This window comes from Sciurus carolinensis, chromosome 10, assembly GCF_902686445.1.
Source record: "Sciurus carolinensis chromosome 10, mSciCar1.2, whole genome shotgun sequence".
In the NCBI taxonomy this organism is placed as follows: Eukaryota; Metazoa; Chordata; class Mammalia; order Rodentia; family Sciuridae; genus Sciurus; species Sciurus carolinensis.
Window position 1 is genome coordinate 92,161,434 of NC_062222.1, and position 27,544 is coordinate 92,188,977.

The following is a 27,544-nucleotide window of genomic DNA, read 5'->3' on the forward strand; positions in this document are numbered from 1 at the left end:
ATAGAGATCTGAGGTACTGCCTGTGGTGTGGTTGGAACTCTGCTGCTTCCCAAATTCCTTTATAGTAACAGGACTAATTTGTCTTCATGCCCACTTCTCACCCTTTTCCCCTTAACACATGAGCAGACCTGGAGCAGTTGCAAAGGACTGCATGTTTGCCCAGTCTCAGATCTCTTCTCAGTGTGTTAATTTATTTCAGCTATTCAAGGTGAGGATAAATAGCACTCTGCTTTGCCAGGACAAGCTCATGAAGAGACATGTCCATCCTGGATCAGGCTGCTGTTCTTCTCTGACAACCACACAGACAGGAATTTTGTGAGGACAGAAAACAGGGACATTAAGTGAAACAAAGTGATGCTCTTCCCTGCCAGAGCAGCCCAGGCACACAGAAGGGGTAGTATACATTGCTCAACCGATTCCGAATACATTAAGACAGTTATTCATACTAAGATATAAATTCTACTTAAAACTTAGGAATCTAAAGCAGTAATACTTTTTCAAACCCAGAATTAAAGCCCTTAAAACATATTATTTCAGGACTTCACTTTAAATACTGGATCAACATCTTAGGGCTCTGATATGATGTAGTATGGGAAAGAGGCAGAAAATTCACATTTTAACAGGCTTCTGTGGTGATTTACATAATCTCTTTGCAGTGAGTGATTAGATAAGAGATTGAGAAACATCTATGTAAAATCCAGCAGCAAAAGTAATCAGAAATATTTTTTAAAACAGTATAATAATTTTATTAAACTCTGTATACTGACCTAGTGGGGGTTATGACCAATAGAGTAATCCTAAAATCTTAGTAACTTGTTGAAAATTCAGATTCAATCTGGGGTGGGATCTGAGAATTTGAATTTGTATCATGTTCCTATTAGACCACACTTTAAGAACCATAGGCCTTTATCTCTTGGGAATCAAGTTTCATTTACTCTTACTCTATATGCTTGTACTTACCTTTTGCTATTCCAAAGGTATGTGAAAACAGGCTTTGAATCATCAAAACATTTAAAAGCTGTGATCACTAAAACAAAATTATTTGCCTCCAAAAATGATTAAAGGAAATCACAGTAAAAATACTTGAATACTTCCTTTACAAATGGTTTTTATATGATTATGCTATCATCATGACCATGAGTACTGCTTTTCTCATCAAATGCATTCCTTGACTTGTTTTAATAGCTAATAGTCAATGCTCAATTAGCACAAATACTCTTAGGAAATGTAAGTATGATCATTAAAAGGTCATAGTTGGATAATTTTTTTAAGATGAATATTTTGGAAGGGCAATTTTATTTGTTTCACTGTCAGAGCTAAAAGCATATTTTTTAAAGTTTCAACTGTGATTAGAATGGTTGACTCTCTTTTCATTCAAATGCAATGTTGGTACATTTACACGTATGATTTTCTTTTTATGTTTTTTCCCCCTTTCAATTTCAAAAAACTGATGATTTGAACTCTTTGAATGTCAAAGTTGATTTAGAGCGTCACAAAACAAGTACTGGAACGGAGCACAAGAACTATTTCTTAGGTCTCTGGTGAAGAGCTCAACCCACTACCTTATTCAGTTTCCATAAGAAAGTAGACTCGGTAACATGGTATGTACCTTTTCAGGACTCTGTAACCAAGAGATAGAACTAGTCTCTAGAAATGCCCAATACTTTTAAGAACTCCTATAGATCCATTACCCAGAGTTTGTTTTTCATGGTTTCAGTTACTTATGGTCCAAAAATATTAAAAGAAAAATTCCAGAAATAAACAACTCATTAGTTTCAAATTACACTTTAAGTATCATGATGAAATCATACGTTTCCCACTCTGGCCTGCCTGCATCTTCCCTTTCTTCAGCATATCCATGCTATATATATATTACCCACTCATTAGTCACCTATCAACCCCCTCAGTTATCAGATGAACTGTTGTGGTATCACAGTGTTTTCCATCAAGTAACCCTTACTTTACTTAATATGGTACCAAAGCACAAACTTTCATTACAGTATATTGGTATATCTATTCAGTTTTATCATTAACTATTATTAGTATTGTATTATGTTTAAGTTAGAAATTAAACTTCAACATAAGTATGAATTACAGGGAATGGAAAAAGAGGATATAAACAATTTGTGCTGTCTGTGTTTCAGGTATCCACCCAGAGTCTTGGAATGCATCCCCAATACATAATGAACTGTTGGCATTATTAAATATTCTGTGTAAAACTTTAAGAGTTTTACTGCTGAGACATTTAGTATGTGATCTAATAATTGTATACAAAGTTAATGGGAAAAACCATGCATCAATATTTTCAAGAAGACACTTTTGTTGATGCATTATTTTGGGAAAAAAATTCTCACAGAAAGGATTTACCTACATAGATATAACCATGAAAGTTTTTCTCTTTGTTAATACAGAGGAGTTTTATCAGAGGCACATTAATTTACATGACTTCAAGTAGTTTTTACTGTAACTAAAATACTATAAATTGTACTTTGTAAAGGTACATCTGATTTTGTACTCTATGTATTGTATAATAACACATTATTATCTCTATACTCCATAAGGATATATTTTCTGAAAACGAAGTATATTTTATTAACTATTAAAGGGGTTTCAAAAATAATTTTCGTTAGACTTAACTTTTATTTTAACACTTGACTTCAAACTGGAACCCTGACATATAATTTAATTCCACTAAATGATTATTTTTGATGTTGAATTTCTACTGTGAATTCTGTCCAGAAGTTCTACACTTTTGTGACATTAATTTCTTCTGACTAGGTTATCTTATTTTAGTAGTAAATCAGAGATCTAAAAGTTCCCACCTTCATTTGCATCTAATAGCCTTTTGTTCACTGACAGGTTTAGAACATGTTGGCTTTTCCTTGCTCGCAAAACTGGACCTTCGAACTTTTGCTGCCATGGTTACTTCTGATTCTTTGGTCTAGAACACAATCAGTTAAGTGAGTAGTCCTGCTCATACCTTGAAGTACCCTGCCATGTTCCCCAAAACTTAAAAATCATAGTTACACCAAAAGCTGGCACAGAAATCTGGAATATTTGACAGGTTAAGATACTAATGTTCATGGGAAGTTCGATGAAGGTAATGAGTTGACAGAACATGGCACCACAAAATATGCCACTTTAGCACACTGATTATTTTGAATTGAGAAGAGGCAGAGACAAAGCCAAATGGGACTATATTACACTGAACATCTCTAATCTGAAAATTCAAAACTCAAAATGTTCCAAAATCCAAAACTTTTTGAGAGCCAGTTTAATAAGAAACATGGAAAAATGCCACACCCAACCTCATGTGAAGGATCACAGTAAAAATGAAGAAAAGTATCTGTAATAATGTATTAAATCACCTTCAGGCATTGTGTATAAGGTATAAATGAAACATAAATGAATTTGGCATTTATACTTGGATCCCATTCCCAAGATAACTCATTATACATATGCAAGTATTCCAAAATATCCATGCCAAAAATTCCAAAATTCAAAGCAATTTGTGATCACAAGCATTTTGAATAAAGAATACTTGACTTGTGCTAGAAAAAGAAGAAATTCTGGCAGAAAATCTTTTATTATTAATCATTTCATAGGTACCAATATTTCACTTAGTGCTTTTCTTTCTAAGGGATAAAAGGTCATATAACACTTTTTTCTACATTCTATGCTGATCAGGTTTTTCAAAATATCTGGTGACACTTCAGATAACTGTCAGATTCAGGTTTTCCCTTTCTGCTCCCTATTTTTCATCTGGACAACTGCATGCAAATTGCCTTTTCTTCTGAGCTTTTTCTTGAAAACCTCACCCTGTTCTGAAGCAGGTCATAGGACTGTCACATTTTCCCTCCCAAAACCAGAGGAAAGGAGCATCCTAATCTAGATCCAGAGAAACTTGAAAAAGGTTTGCCAACATTCCTTAGTTTACTACTCTTAACTTTAACTCCTTTGTCAGGTGACATTTTCCCATGACTTTCCATTCTTCATCAAGCTTAGTATAAAAAAACTCAGGTTTAGCTTTTTTGTGTGGGGGCTTCTGTGTCATGAAAACTTTGTATTTGGCAAGTAATAAGCAGAAGTTTGTGTTCTTTTCTCTTGTTAATCTGTCTATGGTTACAGAGTCCCAGCTGAGAATCTAGAGAGGTAGAAAAGATTTTTTTTGTTTGTTTCTCTTACCTATGCACTGCCTAATTGCTCTTCAATAAGGTTTTAATAATTTACACCCCATCAGCCATGTAGAAGCATTTCTCAATTTGTTCTTAATCATATTTTTAACTACTTGAGGTTAATTATATCTTTAGGAAACAGTTTTTTAAAAATGAAAAATAAATATTCTTTTATCACATCTTTCTGAAAAAAGAGAACTCATTCATTCTTGTTCATTTATTTTTAAGGAAAAAATATGTTTCATTTTCATTTCTCTCTTCTTTTTTTTCTTTCTTCTTTCTACTTTTCATCATCTTGCCAGTTTTGCTCATAGTTAATAAGCATGAGAATATTGTTAGCTATCCATATGTATTCAGAAAAAGGAAATAATTTATGCTAAGTAGATTTAAATCTAATAAAGATCCAGTCCTCAAATCTCTAAAGTCCTTCAAATTGCTCAGAATCTCTGCAAAGTTTCCAACTAATCCTTCTAATCCTTCCATAATTAAATCTTTGTTTCTTCAAGTATTTCCGAGAAGTTAACACCCACACACGCATACAAACACAGCACATACTACAACCCACAAAACATCATATCACATTCTGCTATAGGTTTGCGTGTGTTATATATCTTTTCCATTGTAAACATAAAGTATCACAGCTTACACAGATAAGATATTCTGAAGCTCAAATTCACATTTATAAACTGAGTTCCTCTGGGTAGATGACTTTCTTTTCTTGGTGCCCAATTGTGTTTGTTTGTAAGGGTTAAAGTAAGCATGTGAACTTTAACACACTTAAGAGGGGAAGATGAGTGCTCTTTTCTATTGGCTCTTCCTCACTCTGCTTCAGGACAGGTGTGTCTTGATACCTTGCTTTGACTTCAGTCCTAGTATGTGTACACCGTCTTCCCAGTTCCAGCCCTGCATCTTAGTTATGACACCTGTATTCTTTCTGATCACCTATGGCAGTAACATGACAATAGAAAGTAAGGCAGAACAGGGTTCTAAATGAAACTCTGGGCAATATATTTGACATCTGAGCTACTTAATCACTCTGATCACCAATTTCTTCATCTGGAAATAAATATGAAGTTTCATTGCATACATAATTACTGTTAGAACTAAATCTGATAATTTCTATAAATAGCTGTCAAACACCTAATAAACAGTAGGTAATACGACTACTTTTTTAAAAAAAGAACTTCTCTTTCTTTTTCTCCTAATTTGTTTTTGCTAGACTATAAGTTGCATGAGGGCAAGTCAATGCCTGCTTTCCTCACTGTTGTAAATGTACAGCATGGAACTGGTTGGCCTTAACCATACTTGAAGATGATTTTCCCACCTCAAACAAAAAAATAATGAATCCTTGACTGAACCATGTGGCCTCTGATTTAACTTAGTCCTCACTTCCTGCTTCTATTTCCCATAGCAAATCTTAATTTGGGCATGAATTCCCTTTTTCACTTTTGGCTTTTCTTAATTCTTGCAGTTCCACTTTCAAATATCCCCTCCACAAACTATTATCAGTCATATTCCTTGGTGGGCTTCTCTAAACAATATAAGTCTAACCTTTTGTCTAACACATTAATATTCATTGTAATAACAAAATTAAAATAGATTTTAAAAGGTTGCTATGTTTTAAAAATTGGTCTATATTTGAATGAACATTGTGTTTCTAGAAAAGCTATTGTTTTCTTGTTTTCATAGGCAAAAATTTCTTTAAAGTCATATCCATTTAAAAAAAACTACCATTATAGACACTATTTAGAAATGTCTTTTCACTTTCATTTGTATATTTTTGGTAGACTTGTTCTTTCTAATAATATTTTAAAATAAATTCAAGTCTTAAGGCTAAAATATTTTAATCATAAAGTACTTTATATGGAAAGCACTAGATAATTCTGATTCATGCCTTCAGAGGAATTAGTAGATGCAAAAGGTTTGGCCATAAATTTGTACTGTTGAAAAGGATCGCGAGCAATAAGCAAATTTCTTTAAGCAGATAAAAAGAAGTATTCTCTGTTTGTTTTCAGAGAAATCTCATAAAATTTTGGAGAAATTTCATAAAATTATATAGTATCATAGATTTTTACCTGTCATGTATATGTCTTGAATTATTTGGTCATAAATTAATATTATCAGAGAATTTAGGTTTCTAGAGGAAAAGAGTTATTAAGGAAGAAATACTATTATTCTTAAAAACACAAACTATCACTTGTCAACCCTAATCTGAGCTACTTGAACATTACTTAAACAATTGAAAAACACAAACTTGGGTACTTTAACAGCTATAATATAATGGAGTCAATTCTCATTTACCTATGCTAATATGAGTCTAAGGGTAGATTTCTGAGGTGGAACCTCTAGATAATTAGAAATCTCATTTTTGCCACTGCTACCAACCCTCATAAAATGGACTGATAATCTGTTGCAGAACTGTTTCAGTTCCACCTGCCTGCCCTCTTGTGGACATGCTAATGAGGAGCAAAATGGCTCCAGAAAGGATAGCTGGTGTGAATCAGAAGCTTATTCACAAATAAGTTGTCTTTTTGTGACTGTGAGTTAAACATAGAAACAATTTTGATTACTTTTCTAATAATTATTCATTAAGGAGGGACAACACTCTATAGGGAAAAATTTACATTATAACATTTTTTAATCTTCTGACCCTTTGCCTTCTGTCTCTTTTATTAGGAACATCACTGTTATGGTTTAGATATTAGGTGTCATTCAAAAGTTCACATGTGAGACAATATAAGATAGTTTAGAGGTACAATGACTGGGTTATGAGAGCCCTAAGTGGGTCTCTGAGGGTGTGCCTTTGTGCTCTCCAGGGTGTCCCTGGAGAGCCAAGTCTCTCTCTGCTTCCTGGTGCCAGTTGCTTTCCTCCACCACACGCTTCTGCCCTGATACTCTGCCTCACCTCAGACCCAAAGCAGTGGAGTCAGCTATCTATGGACTAAGACCTCTGAAACTGTTAGCTCCCAAGTAAACTTTTCCTCCATTAATTGATCAAGTCAGGTGTTTTGGTCATAGCAGTTAAAAAGTTAAAACAGTGACTTAAAAATGTCAGATTAATGACTAACACTGGATTCAGACAGATAAAGTGAGGTTCAGTGTTGCGTTACAGAGGAATGTGTTTTACACTCAGAGCCTGAGAAGTGGAAGGTGTCATTTGGGGATGTTTAAACCCTGAATTATGAAGAAAGAAAAATACAGGAAAGGTAAAAAACTTGGAAGAGCATTCAGTTGATGTTGAGTAGCAACTGGATAGCTCTTCCAAGTTTTGCAAGCTGGCTGTGCTCTCTGAAAACTCTGTAGCAGCAATGTCCTTCAGGCAGCAGCTGTCACTACAGGCCACGTGGAAGCATTAGGAAGAAAAAGAGGGGGCCCCTTTGCACATAGGGAAACAGCTGATGCATAAAAATAAAGTGAGGACTGAAATTAGCAACAAGTTGCTGACTATTTTTCTCTTTGTAAAGTGCACTCAACTACAAAGACAGAGGTAAATTAAACTTTAGAGGCAACGTGGCATCTCAAGTGGAACCATGAAGCAATCATAACCCACAGGCTGTGGACAAGTTTGATTTAAGATCCCGTACTTTCAGGCTCCATTTTCTGTTGAGGGTGCACCATATTTAACTAAACTGTTCAGGAAGCAGATTCGGCTACCTATTAAACACGTGACAGATTCAAAATGTTCAGGATTCTCTGCCCAGCATTCACATTACTCAGCTGTCAAAGTAAAGGGCTCAGATATATGATGTGAAAATTACATTTTAACGAGGTGTCATGTGTGTTTAAAGTTCTTATTCATCACCACATAGCCAGAGCTTTTACTGGAGACACAAATTCGCTTAATTAGCATATTATAAGGACAGAAGGTTCACCTTATCTGCATTGTCAAACTGTTATGTGTAGGCTTTCTGTTGTTGGTTTAGATTCTACTACCTTCAGCATATAGAGGAATGGTTCATTTACATAATTGCAAATGGCTTTCAAGAAAATGCAGACTGTTTGGGAAGCAAGAGAGTGGTTACATCTATCCTTTCATTGTTCGTACTCACTGCCTCATATGCTTTGCACTGAATTTCAACCAACAGACACACTAACTTCTAGAAAATTCTGGAGTTCAGCTTATCTGCCTGTTCTAATTATCAACTTGAGCCTAGTTCTTCCTCTTTTTGAAGAAAATACTGGAAAGCAGTTGCATATTTGCAAAGGAAAATTTAGATTTTTCCATAGACAGTTTGCAGACAAACTAACTATAAGAGGCAAAGAAAATGACTCACATCTCACTGCTCTTTGTTAATGAATAATGAATTAGGCACAAGGTGATTTGGGAGAAAGAACAGTCAAGAGTGACAGCCAATCAACACCAATCACTATTAATGGTGAATAAAGGCAAGTGATGCAACTGATTACCTCACACCAGATATGCCCGGTCACAGAGAGTTTGAGAATTATGAAGCAAACCAGAAGCATTCAAATAAACTGTGAAATAGCTATGGAGTACTTGGATGTTACAACTGATAAATGAGGGTCAATGGAAAGCAAAAAAGAATGTATACTTATATTTTATATGGTAGGAAATGGGCTAAGTTAAATCTACATTTGAAGAACATTCTAGATTGAATATTTCATATTTATTTTATACTGAAATGTTAATGCTAACAAACATTTTTGATATAGTGTGAAAAGCTGAATCATCAGTTCTTCAAACACAATGTTTTTCATTTCTTCTTTCTTTTTGTGTACCAGGGATTAACCCAGAGGTGCTATTGAGCCAATACCCTCAGTCCTTTTTAGTCTTTATTTTGAGACAGCATCTTGAAGCTATGTTGCTTAGGGCCTGGCTAAGTTGCTGAGGCTGACTTTGAACTTGTGATCCTCCTGCTTCAGCCTTCCAAGTTGCTGGGAGTACAGGCATATGCAACCGGGCCCTGCATAATGTTTCAATAGAACATAATTAGCTTGGCATGGTGGCACAGATCTGTAATCCAATGTCTCAGGAAGCCGAAGCAGGAAAATAATGAATTCAAGGCCAGCCTTGGCAACTTAATGAGACCCTAAACAACTTAGTGAGCCCTGTCTTGAAATAAATAAAAAAGGACGGAAATGTGGCTCTGTGGTACATTGTCCCTAGGTTCAATCCACAATGCTGCAAAACAAAACAAAACAAAACCTCACAATTATTATGCTTTTCTGAATATAATATAATTTCCATTTTCTCAGCTGTGAAGAAATACCAGTAATTTTACAACTGAAAATTTTGAGAATGTATTCTTACTATAAAATTCTCTAATCAGTTGCTTGCTTTCTTCCATATTGTTAGACTACTGACTTTAATTTCTTCTGATTGTTTCTAGAATGAACTATATTAGGTGGTAATGTGCTTTGGCACTCTTCTTTTAACATCTGCTAAACTTTTAGATTACCAAGGCCCAGGGCAGTCTGGGTGAAGAGGGCAAGGAGCTAAGGGTAGGGTAAGGGACCTGGGGAGGATGGCTGGAGTGATATAAAACTTCTGTACTTAGAAGTTTGCAGCAAACAGTGAAGATGACTAGCTGAGGAGCATACTAAGATTATATGCTTAATAAAAGAAATTTAGAAATAACACTTCCACTCACTCTCACAATATCCTAATAAAATCAGAATACTAAAAATTATTTTTAAAGAATTTAATTAAATTTAATTTAATATAGTTACGGCAGAAAACAATTCATTTTACAGACTGTACTATCCCTTACAACATTTTCCTTTGAAAAAGAAAAGAAACATACATATCATGTAACTAAGTCAAACTAACAAAAGACAGGACTTCTTTAGCATGACAATTTAGCAGTTGGGAGGTAGGTGCTGGGAAAAGTAAGGGACTAGAATTAAATGACTTATAAATCACTTTTTAGAATATTCCTGAGTTGCTAAACTTTTCTTCATGTTTTTCCACAAAGTTTACTGTCTAGACTTTAAAAATGACCCTTGTAAAAACAACAACAAAAAAATCTGATTTCATACTTGAAGAGTAGATAGAATTTTTAGAGTATGAATTCATGATAATTCTCTGGGAGCATAAACTACAAATATATAGTGTATCTAGAGAATGCTTTGTACCAGTAACAGCAAATTTTGAGTAAGTTACATAAGCCATAATGCTTTGGGGTCCTCATTTAGAAAATGTGGATAATAATGGTGCTTGAGGCTCATTGGTGTGTAGCTTAGGTGATTTTTATCTAATATGCCTATTGTGTGCATTACCTCATTAAAATTTAACAAAAATATTCTGAAATAGATATCATTTTTTCCACTTCATAGTTGAGCAAACCAAGACCAAAAGGCTGAGAAAACTTCCCACAGTCAAGCAAATAGGACAGTGGTAGAATTAAAACCCAGGTCCTGCAAGACTGCTTAGTTCATATTCAGAAACAGTTGCTACCTATGTGTAAGCATCTCCAGAGAGTTTTATACATCTATGAGAAGCACATTTGCTTTTATCTCCAATACTAGATGTTTGATGTACAGAACAGTTACATACAGTAGAAGTGAAACAGGAAATGGCTTACACACAAAAAAAATTAAAATCATTATTTTTTTTCTAATAGAACATAGTCAAAATGAATAAAAAGATTTAGCTTGCTACCAAAAAATGGCACCAACAAATAAAATTTTGTTCTACATACTTAGGTAAGATTTTGACCGTAACATATTTGTAAGTTGAGAGTTTTTCTATATAAATGTATAAGAAAACCCATAATACACTGGCAGTAAGAATTCCCTGAAGGCAATTGCTTTGAAAAAATGTCAATGTAATTTACTACAGAAAAACACCCACCTGTAACTGTGGAAGAAGATGAACAGCCTCTATTAATCCTAATTGAAATTCTCATATCCACACATAGCAGGCATAAAATTTACTTCTACACTTATTCTTTCCACCTCTGAAGTACAGTAAGTCCATGCCAAAGTACTAGCTTTATAATATGAGCAGCTGTGTGTGCAAATTGATACTTTTTTGGGCATTTATATTGACAAATTTAATACAGGTGAAATCCCATTATTTGCAAAACAGATAAAGTCTTCATTGTAGTTGTTCGCAAAGAGTGAAAACCCAATCTCCTGACTTAAAAATTCAATTAAAGGCTGAAAATCATCATTTCTCAATGTTTGCCACTTCAAAAACATCTTTTTAAAAAACATGGGCACTAATACATATGGGTGAGATGGCCCCACTCCTATAAATAAATAAAGAGGTAAATAAAATTAAATGAGTGGTACATTCTTCTTCATAGCCACAATTAATAGAATTCCTCTCTCTCTACCTATATAGAGATATCAAATAATATTTGATATTTCAATAAACAAAACTGGAGCGATATTAATGTTTTTTTCTCTAATTACAAAACATGGCTATAATTTCTTTCAAGGTCATTTGAAATTAATTTGTGATCCAAATGAGTTAAAAAAAAAAAAAAAAGGGCGGGGGCTGGAGTTGTGGCTCAGTGGTAGAAAACTTGCCTAGCATGTGTGAGGCACTGGGTTCAATCCTCAGAAGAACATAAAAATAAATAAAATAAAGGTCCATTGACAACTAAAAAAATATGAAAAAAAGAGCTTAACAAAAAAAGATGACACTTGTTAAAAAAAAGGTTAAGAACCATTAATAACAGAGTTTTCAATAACAAAATTACTTACTTTAGTTTAAGAATATCATAGCTATATAAGAATAGTTTTCCAAGAATATAACTAATGATTGATTCTTGCTCAAGTTTTCAATTGCAGAGTATATTGTTTAAAAATCTTTCCTATATAGCAGTGAACCAAATAATGAAGTTGGTTTAGAAGATTTTTTGAAAACCTACTAAGAACTTACTTTTGTTGCTGTTGCAGATTTAACTTTTCCTTCCATAAAAGTCAATTTAACATAATATCAACACTGCTGTTTATGGAAAGAAGTGCTGTCACTTTTACTGAAGCCTTTTACAGATTAGACAAAAGCCACCTAATTTGTCATTCTATGTAAAGAAATGGTGGAATTCATTCCACCACTCATTCATTCATTCAACAAAGAGCTATTTAGCCTGACTTGAATATATGCATTATATTACACTAGTGTCTGAGAAGACAAAATTAATGGTCAGGTACATAATAAAAGGATGTAGAAGGCAAGGTAATTGGCCATATGAAACTTAGAATCTCATTCTGTAAGAAAATGTGTATATAATGGACTAGTTAGAAAGAAGAATGGCACGCTGGTAAAAGTCTGGCAAAAACAAAAATGGATGTGCATGGTGGCATGTGCTTGTAATACCAGCTACTCAAAAGGCTGAGGCAGGAGGATCACAAGTTTGAAGCTAATCTGGGACACTTAGCAAGACCCCGTTTCAAAAAAAAAAAAAAATAAAAAAAAAATATATATATATATATATATATATATATGTATGTATATTTAACCTAGGTACATTCTACCACTGGATTATACCTCAGCACTTTATGAATGTAAATATATATATTCTACCACTATATTCTACCATATATATAAATATATATAAAGCATATAAAATATATTAATGTATATATATTTATGTATGTATGTGTGTGTGTGCACATATATATTTATGAAGTACTGGGGTATAATTCAGTGGTAGAATTCACCTAGGTTAAATTCCAGTACTTAAAAAAATTTATTTTAAATGCAGAGAATAATGATTATTAATAGAAAAACTCTAAAAGACAAAAAGTTTTTTTAATAGCGATATTACTATCAAAATTCAGACACCTCTATTTTAATTTTCTATTACACTTAATCTTAGAGAACATCAATATGGCTTGCTTTAAAATTTGGCTTTTAATTTGAGACAATTCTGTTCACTTGTGTAAATAAAAGTGAAAAACAAAAACAAACTAAAGCTATTTATGGTTATCTTTAAACAACATTAAAAGGAAATAGTATGTTCCAGAGGGAAAATGGACACTTTTAAAGAACTGAAAGGAAACATATTTCAAACTTACTCAAAATTGAATTTTTCATTGCCATTTCTTATAAAAATTGTGTTTTTTGTACTTACCAATTATGAACATTATTATTGATATCAAATAAGTTCACTCAGACATAGGCACACTCAAACTGACAATATGCCCCATGAAATGGTCACATGTAATGCTCTGTGAGGTGAATATATTGGTTAACAGCTTCTGCAGCATTGTATCATGCTAACCCTTTGATATGTCGCAAGCAGAGAGCATTTTTGAGGGTATTTCATAATTAATTAGAAAGGATATCTTCCTATCTTAGCAAAGGTCTTGAGTACTTCTGTATGCATAGAATCTAACCAGCAGCTAATGACACACACCCATCAGAAGAGAAGAGCTAAAAGTTGGAGAGAAAATTTCTCTTAGTTAATAATGGTTAGGGCTTGAAGTGCTATCATAAATTTCTCTTAAAGGACAAGAAATTGAATAGTTTTAGGTACACAGGAGAGAAGAAAGATCACAGTCTAATTAAAACATGTAATCCGCGTCATGAGAACAAGTTTATAAGAATCTACCCACAGAATACCATCAAAAGTCAAACTTACCTGATCTACTATCCAGAGGTCCAAAATCCAAGGAATATTTCACGACGTGATAGTTATTCCACACATAGAGTAGGTTGTCCCTGGGGTTGTAATCCACAGCTGCTATGTACTGATATGAATTGGGAAAGGGAACATCCACCAGACTATCCTTGCTTTGGTCGGTATTGTAAATGTAGTCAATCTTATTCCCGGTGGCCTCATTGTCATCATCCTCATATACAGATTTGACCACATACAGAATCCCACAAATCATAAATGCATTGGATGCTGACCTTTTATCATATGCAGTATCCCATGTCCCTTCAATCCGTAGGGTATAAGGGTTCAATTGACTAATGACGATTTTACCATTGTTTTGTTCTGTTGCATAGATGACCCAGAGCCCATTTTCATCCACTGCCAGGTCTATGTCAGATTTGCCTCCCCATCGGTAAGGGGAGGTGTCATGGTAATTGGCATTTGCTATGATAGCCTCTCCACTCTTTATCCTAGTCCTCAAATCAAATTTTACTATGTTCCTCGTGCGCTCTTTATTGAAGAACAAAGCTCCATCATACACAACAAATCCTGTGCCATCCACCCTATGAGGGAGCTTGTAGGTAGTAGTTGGTCTTCCAGCAATGAAGTCATCTTTGGATGAATATTCAGTCAAGGTATCAGTTCTGTAGGGGGTCCAGGGCATATAATAAATCTTGTCAGAAGCCTGCAGAGGGTCTTTGCACCATGCCCCAGACTGGTGGTCAGACTCAAACAAATGTTCACTCTGGTACACTCCTTTTAGTAGTCCAGGACAAAGAAAAACTGTCGGAAGGGAAAGAAAGAGTTAAGACAAAAGCTGTACTAATTAATTAATTATTTTCTCATATATTCTTAATTTTCAGTAAGAATGCAACTGTAACCAGAAATACCCACCACCACTTATTTTGCTTCATTTTTTGAGAACACAAAGTATTTTTCCATGTTAATTTTGACTTTTAAAAAATCACTTTTGATTTCATTTGCTTAAAAAATTAGCCTTTCGTAAGTAACTGTGTTTTTCTGTGATTTTTACCTTTGTTAACATGTATGATAACATTTTTGGATATATGTATCAAGTGTAACATATGTCTATGTATTCTATAGACATAAAACAAATACAAATGTTTATACACCACGTTTTTATTAGTTCACTGAAGAACATAATCATATTGGGAAATGAAAATATATTGTTTCCACTCTGACAAAATTAGCTGTTCGAGAGTTATTAATAAACTGATGAATATCCCATAGTAATTTTTTTCTTTAAATAAATGAAAAAAATCCTGTATATGTTACAGGCCAGTGAATTCTCTAGCAAAGAAAAGCTCTTGAAACTGCTACAACACGCACAGAGCATGCAGTCCACACAATTAAAAATGAGTGATGGATGGATACTGGAAGGAAAAAGAGAAAGGAAGAAAAAGAAAGGAAAGAAGGAATAAGGAAAGAAGAAAGGGTGAAAAGTTACAGAAAAGAACCCAAGATCTAGATTTTAATCAGTTAAAAATGTCCTGTTAAATACAGTAGTATCGGAACTTAAAACATGTACCTTTTACTGTTACATGAAAAAAACATTAAAAAACAAGATTACTTGCTATATTTTGCTGCTCATACTTCAGAATGAAAACGGGCAGGAATCATCTGATTCACCTGCATTTTAGTATGATTCAGTAACATATTGTGACAGGGGTGGTAAGAAAGCTTGTCTGATTCATCTGAAATGAAGGGGCAATAAAACAATGTTTCCCACAGGGCGGTCCTTGAAGTACTGGTTTCAAGTGGTATAGCTAGGTATTACACCGAAAGAAAAAAAGGGATCCTCAGCCACATTTGTCTAAGAAACGTCACATTAGATAAAGTTGTGGCAGAGGTAATAGCACAGGTAAATTAGAGAACCTCCCAGGCAGAAGTTGTAAGGATGAAGAAATTTCACAAACTAATTTGATCTTGGAATTTTTCCACAGAGCTTCTTTGGATTGCAGTCTTCTGCTGAACCTGCTGTGGGAAACACTGCTCTAATATATTTGCAAAGCAAACACACTGAAAAATAATCATGCAGTCCACTGTTATGTTTGAAATGATTAGAAGTGTACAGGTGGAGAAATTAGAAAATCACAAGGAATTTAGAAGCTGACCCACTTTTAATGATTTATTATTCTTTCAGCATTAGTGATTAGCTTTTTAATAGCGATTATAAGCAGAGATTCAATGGAAAATAAGATGAAACTCAGCTCCATGTTTGGAGATTATTGAAAAGGAAGACAAATTACTAAAATCTCCAAAGTTTTACTTTCAAAGAAATAAAAAAATTGTGGGGCGGAAACTGACTGTCAAAATATTCCATGGTAAGAAGAGAGGACCTTTGTCAATATAAACCATAATAATATTGATAACTATAAAATTTTCTCAGGGATTTTAGTATGAATGCTTTAGTCCTAAGAAATAGTTATTCTTTGCTGTCAAAATTGTACATAACCTTTATGCTAAAGTTAATAATCAGCCTTTGTTTGCAAAAGCAATTTAGAATATTTCATAAAATAGTCTCCCTTTTCCCTTAGTAGATAAAAATGAGTGAAACAGGGGAACCCACACCAGGGCTATGGGGAAGTATTTAGTACAAAAATAAAAACAAATCTAAAGCAATCACTTTTCATCACACCTACTGGATTTCTAACTACTTACTTAAAAATAAAGAGGAATATGAAATAATATTGAAAAATTTACAATACAAAACTGTTAAGATAAAAGGATCAAACCGGCACTGGTCAGTAAAACAGATTAAAGTGAAGTTGAGCAGCAGAAGTAGTAAATAAACTTCCATAAAATAGATAAGAATTAATAACAAAATTATTTTAGCTCAATGTTAAACTGTTAAATAACTTAGCCTATAAATAGTATATAATTTATGAAAGGTATTTAATTACCTTTTTGTTCCACTTCTATTGGAGAGAGAGAAGTAAAGAGAGAAAGGAGAAAAGAGAATAGATTAATGGTACGGTATTGGCCAAGCAGTTTTTATTCACCTCTTCCAAACTGAAAGTAAATAATTCATTTCACTCATACTTGCTTCATTGAACATTATGTTTATTTTTTTAAAAAACCCATTTGTCTAATGCAATTTTAAAAAATAATCATGTAAACTTTAAAATACAGTATAAACTTGGAAAAATAGGCAAAAATTAGTCAAGCTGATTGAATAAGCATACTACTCCAAATGACAGACATAAAATGCAATATTTACAATAATAACACCAATATTTACATTTGAAAGGGCAGGTCAGCAATTATCTATATAGAAAGCTTCCAAATAGTTTGGTTTGTTTTACTTATGAATGATGTCTGTACCATTATTTAAGATAGTAGTCTTGCTTTTTTACGGAAGTAAAAGAATTGACATCTTCAGAAGAAACTGCTCTGCAAAACTCATTTTCTAGGACCAACAACTCCCCAAAGTTTGTCAGTCTTGTGTGAAATGTCCTTTATGAGTTACACATCAACCGGGAAGCTCCTTCCCTGAATAAATGAACTTAGACTCCTTCTTAAAGAAATTTCTCTTACCAAATTTCTCTTATCAATATTTGATATTATCATGGAAAAACAGTTTCATTCAGAAAAATCTGTTAGCAGAGCATTCTTATAAATAATCAGTCACTGCCTCTGCCTTTTGGGAAATTCTTAACTGAGTCAATATGACATCATAAAAATAAACTGAGATCCTCAAACACATTATGCTTATTATTTCTAAAATTAATTTTCATTATTATTTTTTAAAGTACTGATCGATAAAGGCAGTGAAAGTTTTGAAAAATTATGCCATATTCACCAATGCCCATCAAGCAGCACTTTTTTGAACTTATAAACATTTGTCTCTTTAAACACAATTTGCCTGCATCCTAATGAGAAAAAAAAGTGACCAACTGGCAAAGGTGTCAAGAAGAATGAATTCTTTAAATTTTGCAAGTTATAGATTATAAATGTTGTAAAAACAAGGCAATTTTACTAGAAGCGATGAACTGATATTTTATGCACAGTAAACATAATGAAAAATCCAGTAAACCAAGCAAGAAATGCTGTTTTGGTTAATTACATTTGGGTGAGATTTTTGTTCTTTGACCTAAACTCATGTTTTCAATTACTATCAATATCATACTTATTTCTAGTCATTGACTTTTGAAACCTCAATATCACACATTTGAAATAAAAACTTGATACACAAAAAGTTATGCTAAAAAGTTGTAGCTCACTAATTTGTCTTATTTTTAGCAATATTTCTAGAACTCCTTAAATATTATATTGCCATAATTTATTCTCAATTACACTTTATTGAGTAACTACATGGTAAACATGACTGTATGATTAAATAGAGACCAGTTGAAAACTTTATCTAAGAGATGCATGCCATGCTTTCACTAAAACACTAACTTGTGTTCAGACTGACAACTAGAAGACCCTGCACAATTAAAAATTATTTAATCAATAGTCTCACAAGTTTGACCTTAAAGCCTACTACAATGAGGGTGGAGATTGGGAATGGGAAGTCATTCTATAGTTCACAATTTTCAATCAATAACCTATAGAGAATTTTCAATTACTTTGTTTCCTTGAATTAGCTCCAGATATATATGTTTCTAAGAATTAAATATGGAGTTATTTATAATCTAAAACAAGAAATGGGCACTCACAGATCTTAAGTCTACTTTCACAATAAACTTTTAGACGGTCCTATTTATAAATATCCTACCTTCTTTATGAGTGAAATCTCTCCCTTCAAAATATACTAAATAAGGAAGTAGCATATGTAACAAAAAGTAGTGATAATGTGTCTATTATATTTTGTAAATATTATCTTATATTTTAATGGAATTTTTAATTCTTCAAATAACTTTCATCTATCATCTCAGCTGTCTTTTGGTAAAATTTTTCTTTTAATACTCTGGTCTTAGTCTAATTTCCAAGAAATTGGCATAAGCTGTATTATAAATAGAACTTGCCTCTGTTACTTGCTGGTTACTCAAAATTAAGATTTATTAGGTGGTTCTGCTTTGGAGAAAATTATTATGGTCTTGCCCATGTCATGACTGGATGTAGTTCATTTATCTTTTATTTGCTATTTTCAAGACTGAAGTAAAACAGACCTATAATTTAAGTTGAAACAAGTGCACACAAATCATATTCCCATAACAAAAACTGGCAAGACAACATAATTTGTCGTTGAAAAGCATAGTAACGTTTAGAATTGGCCAGTCATTGCCGATTATCTAATTCTGATTCTAGAATGTTCCCTTTCCCTGAAACAACAAAGAGGTTTTTGAAACACCATATCACTATATCCTTTGTAACCACTCAATGTCTATTATGGTTTAGATATGAGGTGTCCCCCAAAAGTTCATGTGTGAGAAAAAGCAAGAATATTCAGAGGTGAAATAATTTGATTATGAGAGGTGTAACCTAATCAGTGGATTAATTCACTGATATGGATTAACTGAGAAGTAACTGTAGGCAGGTAGAATATGGTTGGAGTAAGTATGTCATTAGGGGTGTCATTAGGGGTTCATATTTTGTCACTGGTGAGTAGAGTTCTTTTGGCTTCTTAACCGTCCTGTTGTAAGGTGCTTTTAACTGCCGTGCCCTTCCACCATGATGTTCTGCCTCCCTTGGGCCGAGAGCTTTGGGTTGAACTTCAGATACCATGAGACAAAATAAACTTTGCCTCCTCTATGTTTTTCTTATCACATGTTTTAGTCAACAAAGCTAACTAAAACTCTGCCTAACACAAAATGAATACCTAATCAATAATTGCTTAATTAAATATATAATACAAATAATGGTGAATATTTTTCCATCTTGATGTTTTAAGAATGTTGCGAAAAAAAAAATGTTGTGAAACTATCTGAATGTACTATGTGAAATCAGATGTGCAATGAATTATCTGCATAATGCCTTTCAATAATTTAATGGATGAAAAGGAAAATTTGCAAGAAATTTATATGACTTATTAAATATAAAACTGGAGAAAAATAAAGCAAAAGTATATAGTTCGTCTTGCGAGTTATACTGGCAAGAACAAGTTTTGCCCTAAAACAGTCTGCAAAGATCTAAAAACACAGGCCTAAGCTACTTGCTTTTCTCCTCTCTGAAATGAGAAAATAAATTAATGAATTATATGATGACAAGTGTGGCAGGGCCTTCTTCAGAATCTCCTGTCCCTTACTTGGTCCAATATCCTGAATTCTGATATTATAATTGTCATTGTTCATTTCCAAATCTCTTTGGAACAAGTTTTTCTCCTTTCCTCTCTTTGCTTTTAATCCTCAAACTACTTTTGTTGTCCATTGTCTCTGTAAATATGTTTATATATTTTCTAAAGTGATTTCACTGTTGTCCTTTGTCAAACTTAATGTCATATGCTATATCCTGTGGTTAGAGGGAATGACAAATCCACACTAAGGGTAATTTTATTCTGTATGAAAGGAGAAAAGTACAGATAAGAGTCCAGTAAATTTTCCCTTCAATCTTCAGCATTCATAAAATAGATATAACATACAATCATGTTATTGCTACATCATGTTATAACATGTTATAACATCATACAATCATGTTAAACTAAAATGTTATCAGTTCTAACCATTTATTTGTACCACATGTAATACTTTTAAAATGCATTCTTTAATTTAAAAAGGTATGGAACAGAGAGCACACGCATTCATTGCCAAGTTTTCCATGCTGCATTGCAAATTAGTTGCATGCCAAAAATTGCTAGTGCCATAACTAAGAACTATGAAATTGTATCTAATTCTAATGTCCTTTAAATCTCCTCTTTTATACAGTGATTGAGGTCACACTTTCTACTTACAATATCAATGTTCTAATGGGTAGATGGTTATAATCCAGTAATGCCTTTCTATTTCTGCAACATACAAATATATATTTATGAGGGGTATAAGATAATTATAAAATATTAAATAATTTATAAGAAAAGAGATTTTTCATTGAAATGAAATTTTAAAAAGAATTATTTTTCTGGTTACATTTGGCTTAGGTTATTAAAATTCATTTGGGTACATTTATCACAAACTGGCTGACCAACTAAGGAAGTACAGAAAGGCAAACTACATCAGTCTTGCATAAAAATTTCACCTGATTTAATTTTACATACAGCATTTTAATGTGGCATTTTTACTTGCATCAGATAGGAGTTGACAAAACTCAAAAGACGTTAAAGGACTTGACCAAGGTCAACACTAAGAGGTATCACAGACCTGTCATTTGTCTAACATTACATGCTAGCTTTGCCAACAAGTAAATTCAAAGAAACACATTTTTATTGTTGTACCCTTGCTCTCCATTTCCACTCTATCACCAAATCCATGAAGAAGCATACAATACACGTATATCTCCCTGAGGGGAGACACAATATCTGTTATCACATGCATTAATTAAGAACTGAAGTGTTATATATGATATTAATACTATTTAAACATCACAACACTCTTATAAAACAGACATTATCATTGACTTCTATTTTCAATGGAGGAAACTGAGACCCAAAAAAACATGGCTATATGGATAATGTGTAATGGAACTGGGATTCAAATCAAAGTTTTGATCTTACATCCTACTTATTAATGATCTTCCGTGAAATGAAGGATGATCTTATTCATCTCTAGTACCCAACACATAGACCTCAATTAAGATTTGTTGTGCTTCTGTGCAAAGAATAAATGGAAGTATGGTATTTTCAAAGAAAGGAATTAAATCACACACTTGTCATTGCTATCATACCTTGAGATGAGAGATGCAAATCATCTCTCACAGGATAAAATAACAGAGGAAAAAAATTAGTTCCACATTTCTTGGTCAAGGAAAACATGATTTCTGTTATCAGTGGAAGTGAACCTGTGTTCAACACCTTACTAATTTTTATTATTCTGAAATTGATAACACTTTAACTTCTTCCATTTTACATTCACCAAGAAACAAACAGACACTCCTCAGTAAATAGAAATAAGATCTGTAAAGTTCATTAATTTTTTTATTGTACTGAACATCAAAAATTCTGACAGACATCTGTCTTTTTCAGTAAATAAAGTACTAATCCTTTATTTAATGAGAGACAGGAGTAATCTCTGCAGTTCAGCTTCTAAATTATGCTTTTCAATAACACCCATGCATCAATGAATAAAAGTGCTGCTCAAGCACCTTGTATTACAATGGTTTCATATAATGTGTATCAAAAATGAACACCTCCTAATGAATTCCTCCTGGAGTGTGTAGATTGAAAATGTCAATAATTCATAAAATACTTTCACTAGGCACATTCTAATATAAACACTTAAATACAATATCTATAGATGCTTCAGAAACTGAGAAGGGCTTTTATTTTCTATTAACATTCCATTCCATTGATGAATCTGTAAAACCTTTCAAACTGTTAATTTAGCCTTTTAAAAGAAAATGGTGCTATTAGTAGACTCTCTTTAGAATCTATTTATAATAGCTCTAGCACAAATAATAATTTTTCAAAGTTACTATTGTGACACTTAAAATCAATATTACATTTGTTTCGTCAAGGATGCACCCTTGTTATAATGATTTGTCACTACTATGTAATAAGTATATGACATTTACATTCGCTAAACAAAAAACAAAGACAGAATCACCTCACAATACATAAGACTATATATGTATAGTGACATGTTAGAATCACTGAATGCATCTGCTGAGTTCCTGTTTTGTGTAAGGACTTTAGAATTACAGATACAGAGAAAAGTAACCATAATACCTAAGAGTTACTAAATATATTCCACATGCGTAGCCATCATGTGGCACTATCCCCATGGAAACTTGTGAATTTGGTGGAATGAACGTTATGGAGGATAAACTGATCTCCGCTTTAAGGAAACATAGTCTAATGACTGGGGATTTTCAGGAAATTTATTTACCAATGACAAGTTATTATTGAATGCTTTCAAAGAAACCTGTGTAAAGACATTAAAAACAAACAAGAATAGAAGTAAATGGCAGAGAAAAGGGGCCTTGTCAACAGAAGATGAAGAAGAGGCACAGCAGTTTTACTAAAATCACTCTCAAGGAAAATGTCGCCAGTTTATTTCTAAGACATATTTTTGACTGACTGGTTCTAGCTGTCTGGCTTCATGTATGAACAAATATGGTATTAAAATGAATCTAGATCTAATCCCAGAAATTTGGTAAATACTTTATATTAGTATTTCTAGGATCTGGGGTTGAAATTTTGTTAGCTATCATTTAGTCTCAGGTTATATTTTATAAATGAGAAAAATAAAATGAGAATATTGATATTAACCCCAAATTACAGTTGTTAAGAAGTCAAGTTACTTTATTTCTGATTGAACTGAATTAAATATAGTCTTTCTGGCTTTATAAGAGCATTTAAGATCTTGTGAATTAATCTTGGAATTGAAAGTTTCTATCTTCACTTCATGCAAGAGTATGAGACTACAAAACCTAGAGAGGCCATCAGTAAAGAACAAACATAACAAAAACATTAAAACCAGTATTTTGAGGAATAGCCTAGGAATGCTGAGGAGCTACAACACACTCTGAAAGTTCTAATTATTCCAGCAAACTTGGGATTGGATTGTTAGCCATAGAGCAGACAATATTTTGTATTTATTAACAACATGGTTAAAAATAAAAATATTAATAATACCAATTGTGATTTCTAGAACTGAAACAAAAGTAAAGAAATTAATTATAGTAGAAAATATATGTAAAACTATCCTATATATGTCAACTGAATCTCTTGGAAGGTAGTTTTAAGATCCTTACTCATTTGATTTTTCTGGTGTTTGATAAACTCAGGAAGCCAATTCATACAACTCCAAGTCTTTAGATTCATTACTATAGTTTTCCAAAATATGTTTTTTACATATCTTTTCACATTTTATGTCTAATATTTTAATTCTGAATATTAATCCTGTTCTTCACAATAGCATATTTATTTTTATTTTATGTAATCTATATGAATACTTATTTCCAAATATTTGCTTGTTTTGCCACCTCTGTTCAGAATGCCTCACCTCTTACTTCCTGATGTAGATAAACTCTATTTTTTAGGTCCTACCTCATATTTCCATTCCTACAGAAACACTTTTTCACTTATCATAGCTCACATTGAATAACTAAATATATTCAACATAGTTTTTGTGGAAAACTCACATTAATCCTGCTGAAATTATTGTCACTATCATATTGATGGGGAGACTGAGTAAGTAGTGCTTACTAGTTACAAGATAATTGAAGGATTTAAATGCCTTTCTTGTATTATCCACCTAATAGTCATATTGCTACATTAAAGTATAGGGTATTATACCTTCAATACTACAAAGGAGAACAGTATGGCACAGATAAGTTAAATAAATATAAGTGCTAGATCCAAGATAAAATGCCAGGTTTCTGTCACCAAAGCCCAAGTCCTAAATCAGATACCAGCAAGGGCTGTTGAAAAATCCCATTAATTGAGGAGGGAAATATTGTTCCCAGTTATTCCTATTATTTTCCAACTGCCACTAAAGCTATATCTGGTAAATTATATTCACCAGGTCAATAAAATTGTTTGATGCTCTGCTCTCAATGCAAGTATTTGATTGTGATTTCCACAAACAAAACCTTTTTAAAGTCAATATTAATAAGTATCAATAACTTATCCTTAAAGAATCATACTCAGTTTTGCTAAATAATCTCTACTGAGAGTAATCTTCAAAAGATTTCTTTTCAGATAGAACACATTTAGATCAGTGTTACATTCCAGACTCACCTATAAAGCAAGGAGGTAGCATTTGATGTAAATCAGTTATGTCTGATAGCAGTGCAAGGCAGGCAGGACTGGAATTAAATGTGCCAAAAAGAATGTGGCACACATAAACCTAGTGATACATGTTTAGTAACTCATGTTTTACCAATTGTGTCTTTGGACAGACTTGCAGTAATTATCTCAGGTGGGTTCTCTCATTTCTCCATCCCCCATATATTTATTACATTTTTTTTACATATGTAATTTCATTTATATTTGTTGTTATTAATTTCTTTTTTTTTTTTTTTTGTCATGCTGGGGATTGAACCCTGGGCCTTGTACTCATGAGGCAAGTACTCTACCAACTGAGCTATATCCCCAACCCCTTTATTAATTTCTTTAACTCTTAAATTTTTATAATGGACTTTTGTAGTAAATGTGTTGAACAATCAGTTTGCAAAAATCCTGAAAATTTATTTATTTTTATTGGTTATTTTAGTTATACGTAACATTAGGATTCATCTTTACATGATTACAAAAGCAAGAAATATAATTTGCTCTCATTCACTCCCCAGCACTTCCCCTTTCATTTCCCCTCTCCCTTCCCTTCCCTTCTCTCTCCTAATCTTTCTGCTATTTATTTGTAGTTTGTCTGTTTCTTCTTTATCCTTCAGTGATTATTAAAATTTGTTGGTGAAAATTCAGTAGCATGATTCCATTGGCCTAGGCATATGGTTAACTGGATAGTAAATAGTTTCTACTTCTTAGCTGAAAGATTGAAAATACTTTCTTAGCTCAAAGCATTCATAATGGGGTTTAGTTCTGCAATATTGTAATATGTGACACAAGAGTCAATTGCTTCTAAGAATGGTGCCATATTCTTCCCTGTGTTTCATGTGAATTTATGTTCTCCCTGTGAGAGAGAAAGTGGTAGAAGAAACTGATATTCTTTAAAAGTTGGTTATAAATTAGCTAGCTCAAATTTAAGGAAGAAAATAAATAAGTGCCCATCCAAACATATATAACATGATTCAATAACCAAAGTGAGAAGTTGAATTTAAAAATTAAAGCCAATAGAAAAACAACATAAAATATGTTTCCCTCTATTCTTTATAATACTCTGCCTACATCGGCTAGGCAATTCACTAAATTCACTATTTGAATGTTTAGTGAAATGTGTCAAATTAGAGGAAGCAAGTTTTAGGTAATGAAACAAATGATCACATTATTTTTTGATCTGTTGGACCAGTGACTACATACTTTATAGTCTATTTAAACTAACTAGCCCCAACTTTTTTCCTTAAAAGCCATCTGTAGAAGGGTGATAAAAACAAATTTACTAATGAAAGTATGCAGGAAGGAACTACCAACAATATAACATTATTAGGTGTAATTTTCTCACTTTTAAATAAAATGCAATAAACTTCCTTGTAGACAAAAAAGTGTTTTGGATTTAGTTAACTGACTATAGTTGATATTAAAATTTTAATTTCATGTTTACATGTGTAACTTTTACAAATGTTACTATCTACTACATAAGATGATCTTTTAAAAAAACACGAATTTCAAGAACAAATATATTTCAAATGCAAGTTGTACATTGCCCTACTTCAAAGATCAAAATTTACAAATTGAGATTTCATACAAAATATCATATATTTGAATATATTTTCAATCCATTGATCTCCTTACTCTGTTCCAAAATGTATGTCACTTATTTAGAAGTAGATTCCAGATTCTGCAGCCACATAGTTTTAATAATATAAGTGGCACTTACATATTAAAAATATATGTTTTAGTATATAAGTGGAGGTTTTAGGTTTCTTAGATCTATCAGGTTGGTATTTGTTAACCACCAACAATTGGGTCTGAACCCACGAGTTCTTCCTTAACATCAGTTCTCCTACTAGGCATGTAGCAAGGATTCTTGGGCTCATGGTCAAGTTCCATACTTGACTATGTCTATCAATTCTGGAGAAGAGAGATTTGTGACAGAAAATGTTAACTCCTCAGAAATTAAAATTAAAATCAAACACACACATAATGGAAGGCAGAAGAGTATAAAATGCTGGCATGCTGCAGTGTATTGAGAATGGGTTTGTCTTCTTTAACTCAAGCACAGTTTTATCTAACCCTGTAAAATTGATGTCTTAATATTATATGTAAGTGTACGCATTTGGAAGAATTGGCATTCTTTTATGAATCTTCCTTCTCAGCTTAGTAAATTAAATATTATCTATTTGAATCCAGGGCTATTAAACTCTTACAAAGTGTTTATTACATTGTACAGATTATTGGTCCTGTCTCTGAACAGTGCCCTCTTTCTGTTTTATAGCTAATGTAGCATTTCTCCATGACATCAATAGATTAAAACATTTACCATGAGAAAAAGTATGTGAAAATTGAGCAAACTCATTTTGCTACAAGCTAACTCAATAAATCTGTCCAGTTTACTGATGTTCACTTTCATTTAAAATCAGTGCATATTTATCTTGTAGACCTCAAGAAGGCAGACAAGAGAGGTTAAATTTCTTATTTTTTTCTCCCCCTGGCAGCAATACTACCTTGTTAATGTTTTAATAAATGGAAGTTTAATAGGACCAGATCTATATTTCTGATATGTACTTGGGAATATTTAGAAAAGGGTCAATGAGGGATGTACTAAGACTTATTGTTTCTATAGCCATACAATTCTTTCAATATAAAAGAAGGCTGGAAAGTTAAAGTTAGTTGATTGGATTTTATGATGTTTGTTTGACATCGTTCTTAAATTTACCACTGGAAAAATAAGTGATCAGCAAACCTCGTTTACTTCCATTTGGACAAAAACAATTAGATAAAATAGAAGTAACTTTAGTTCTACTTTAAAAAATCTTTTTATTTTATTTTCCCTTTTATGGTGCTGGGGATTGAACTCAGTGCCTTGTGCATGCTAGAAAAACACAGAGCCCCTAAGATACAATCATACTCCTGTATTTTTAAACTGATAGTTAAGGGATAAACAAATGATAGGAATAGTT

The 27,544-nt window shown here is 32.8% G+C and overlaps 1 protein-coding gene across 16 annotated transcripts in view; it reads right to left on the minus strand.

Annotated features, from left to right (window-relative positions):
- Positions 1–27,544, minus strand: part of Adgrl3 (adhesion G protein-coupled receptor L3) — a 776,587-nt gene that overhangs the window by 283,301 nt on the left and 465,742 nt on the right. For 11 of the 16 annotated variants that reach the window (XM_047566096.1, XM_047566098.1, XM_047566083.1 and 8 more), the window contains 2 exons: positions 16,675–16,689; positions 13,733–14,533 (listed from right to left, as the gene is read on the minus strand). In XM_047566096.1, coding sequence (XP_047422052.1) covers positions 13,733–14,533; positions 16,675–16,689 — 816 coding nt within the window. The remainder of the gene's footprint in view (positions 1–13,732; positions 14,534–16,674; positions 16,690–27,544) is intronic. The other 5 variants (XM_047566085.1, XM_047566090.1, XM_047566088.1 and 2 more) reach the window with 1 other exon arrangement.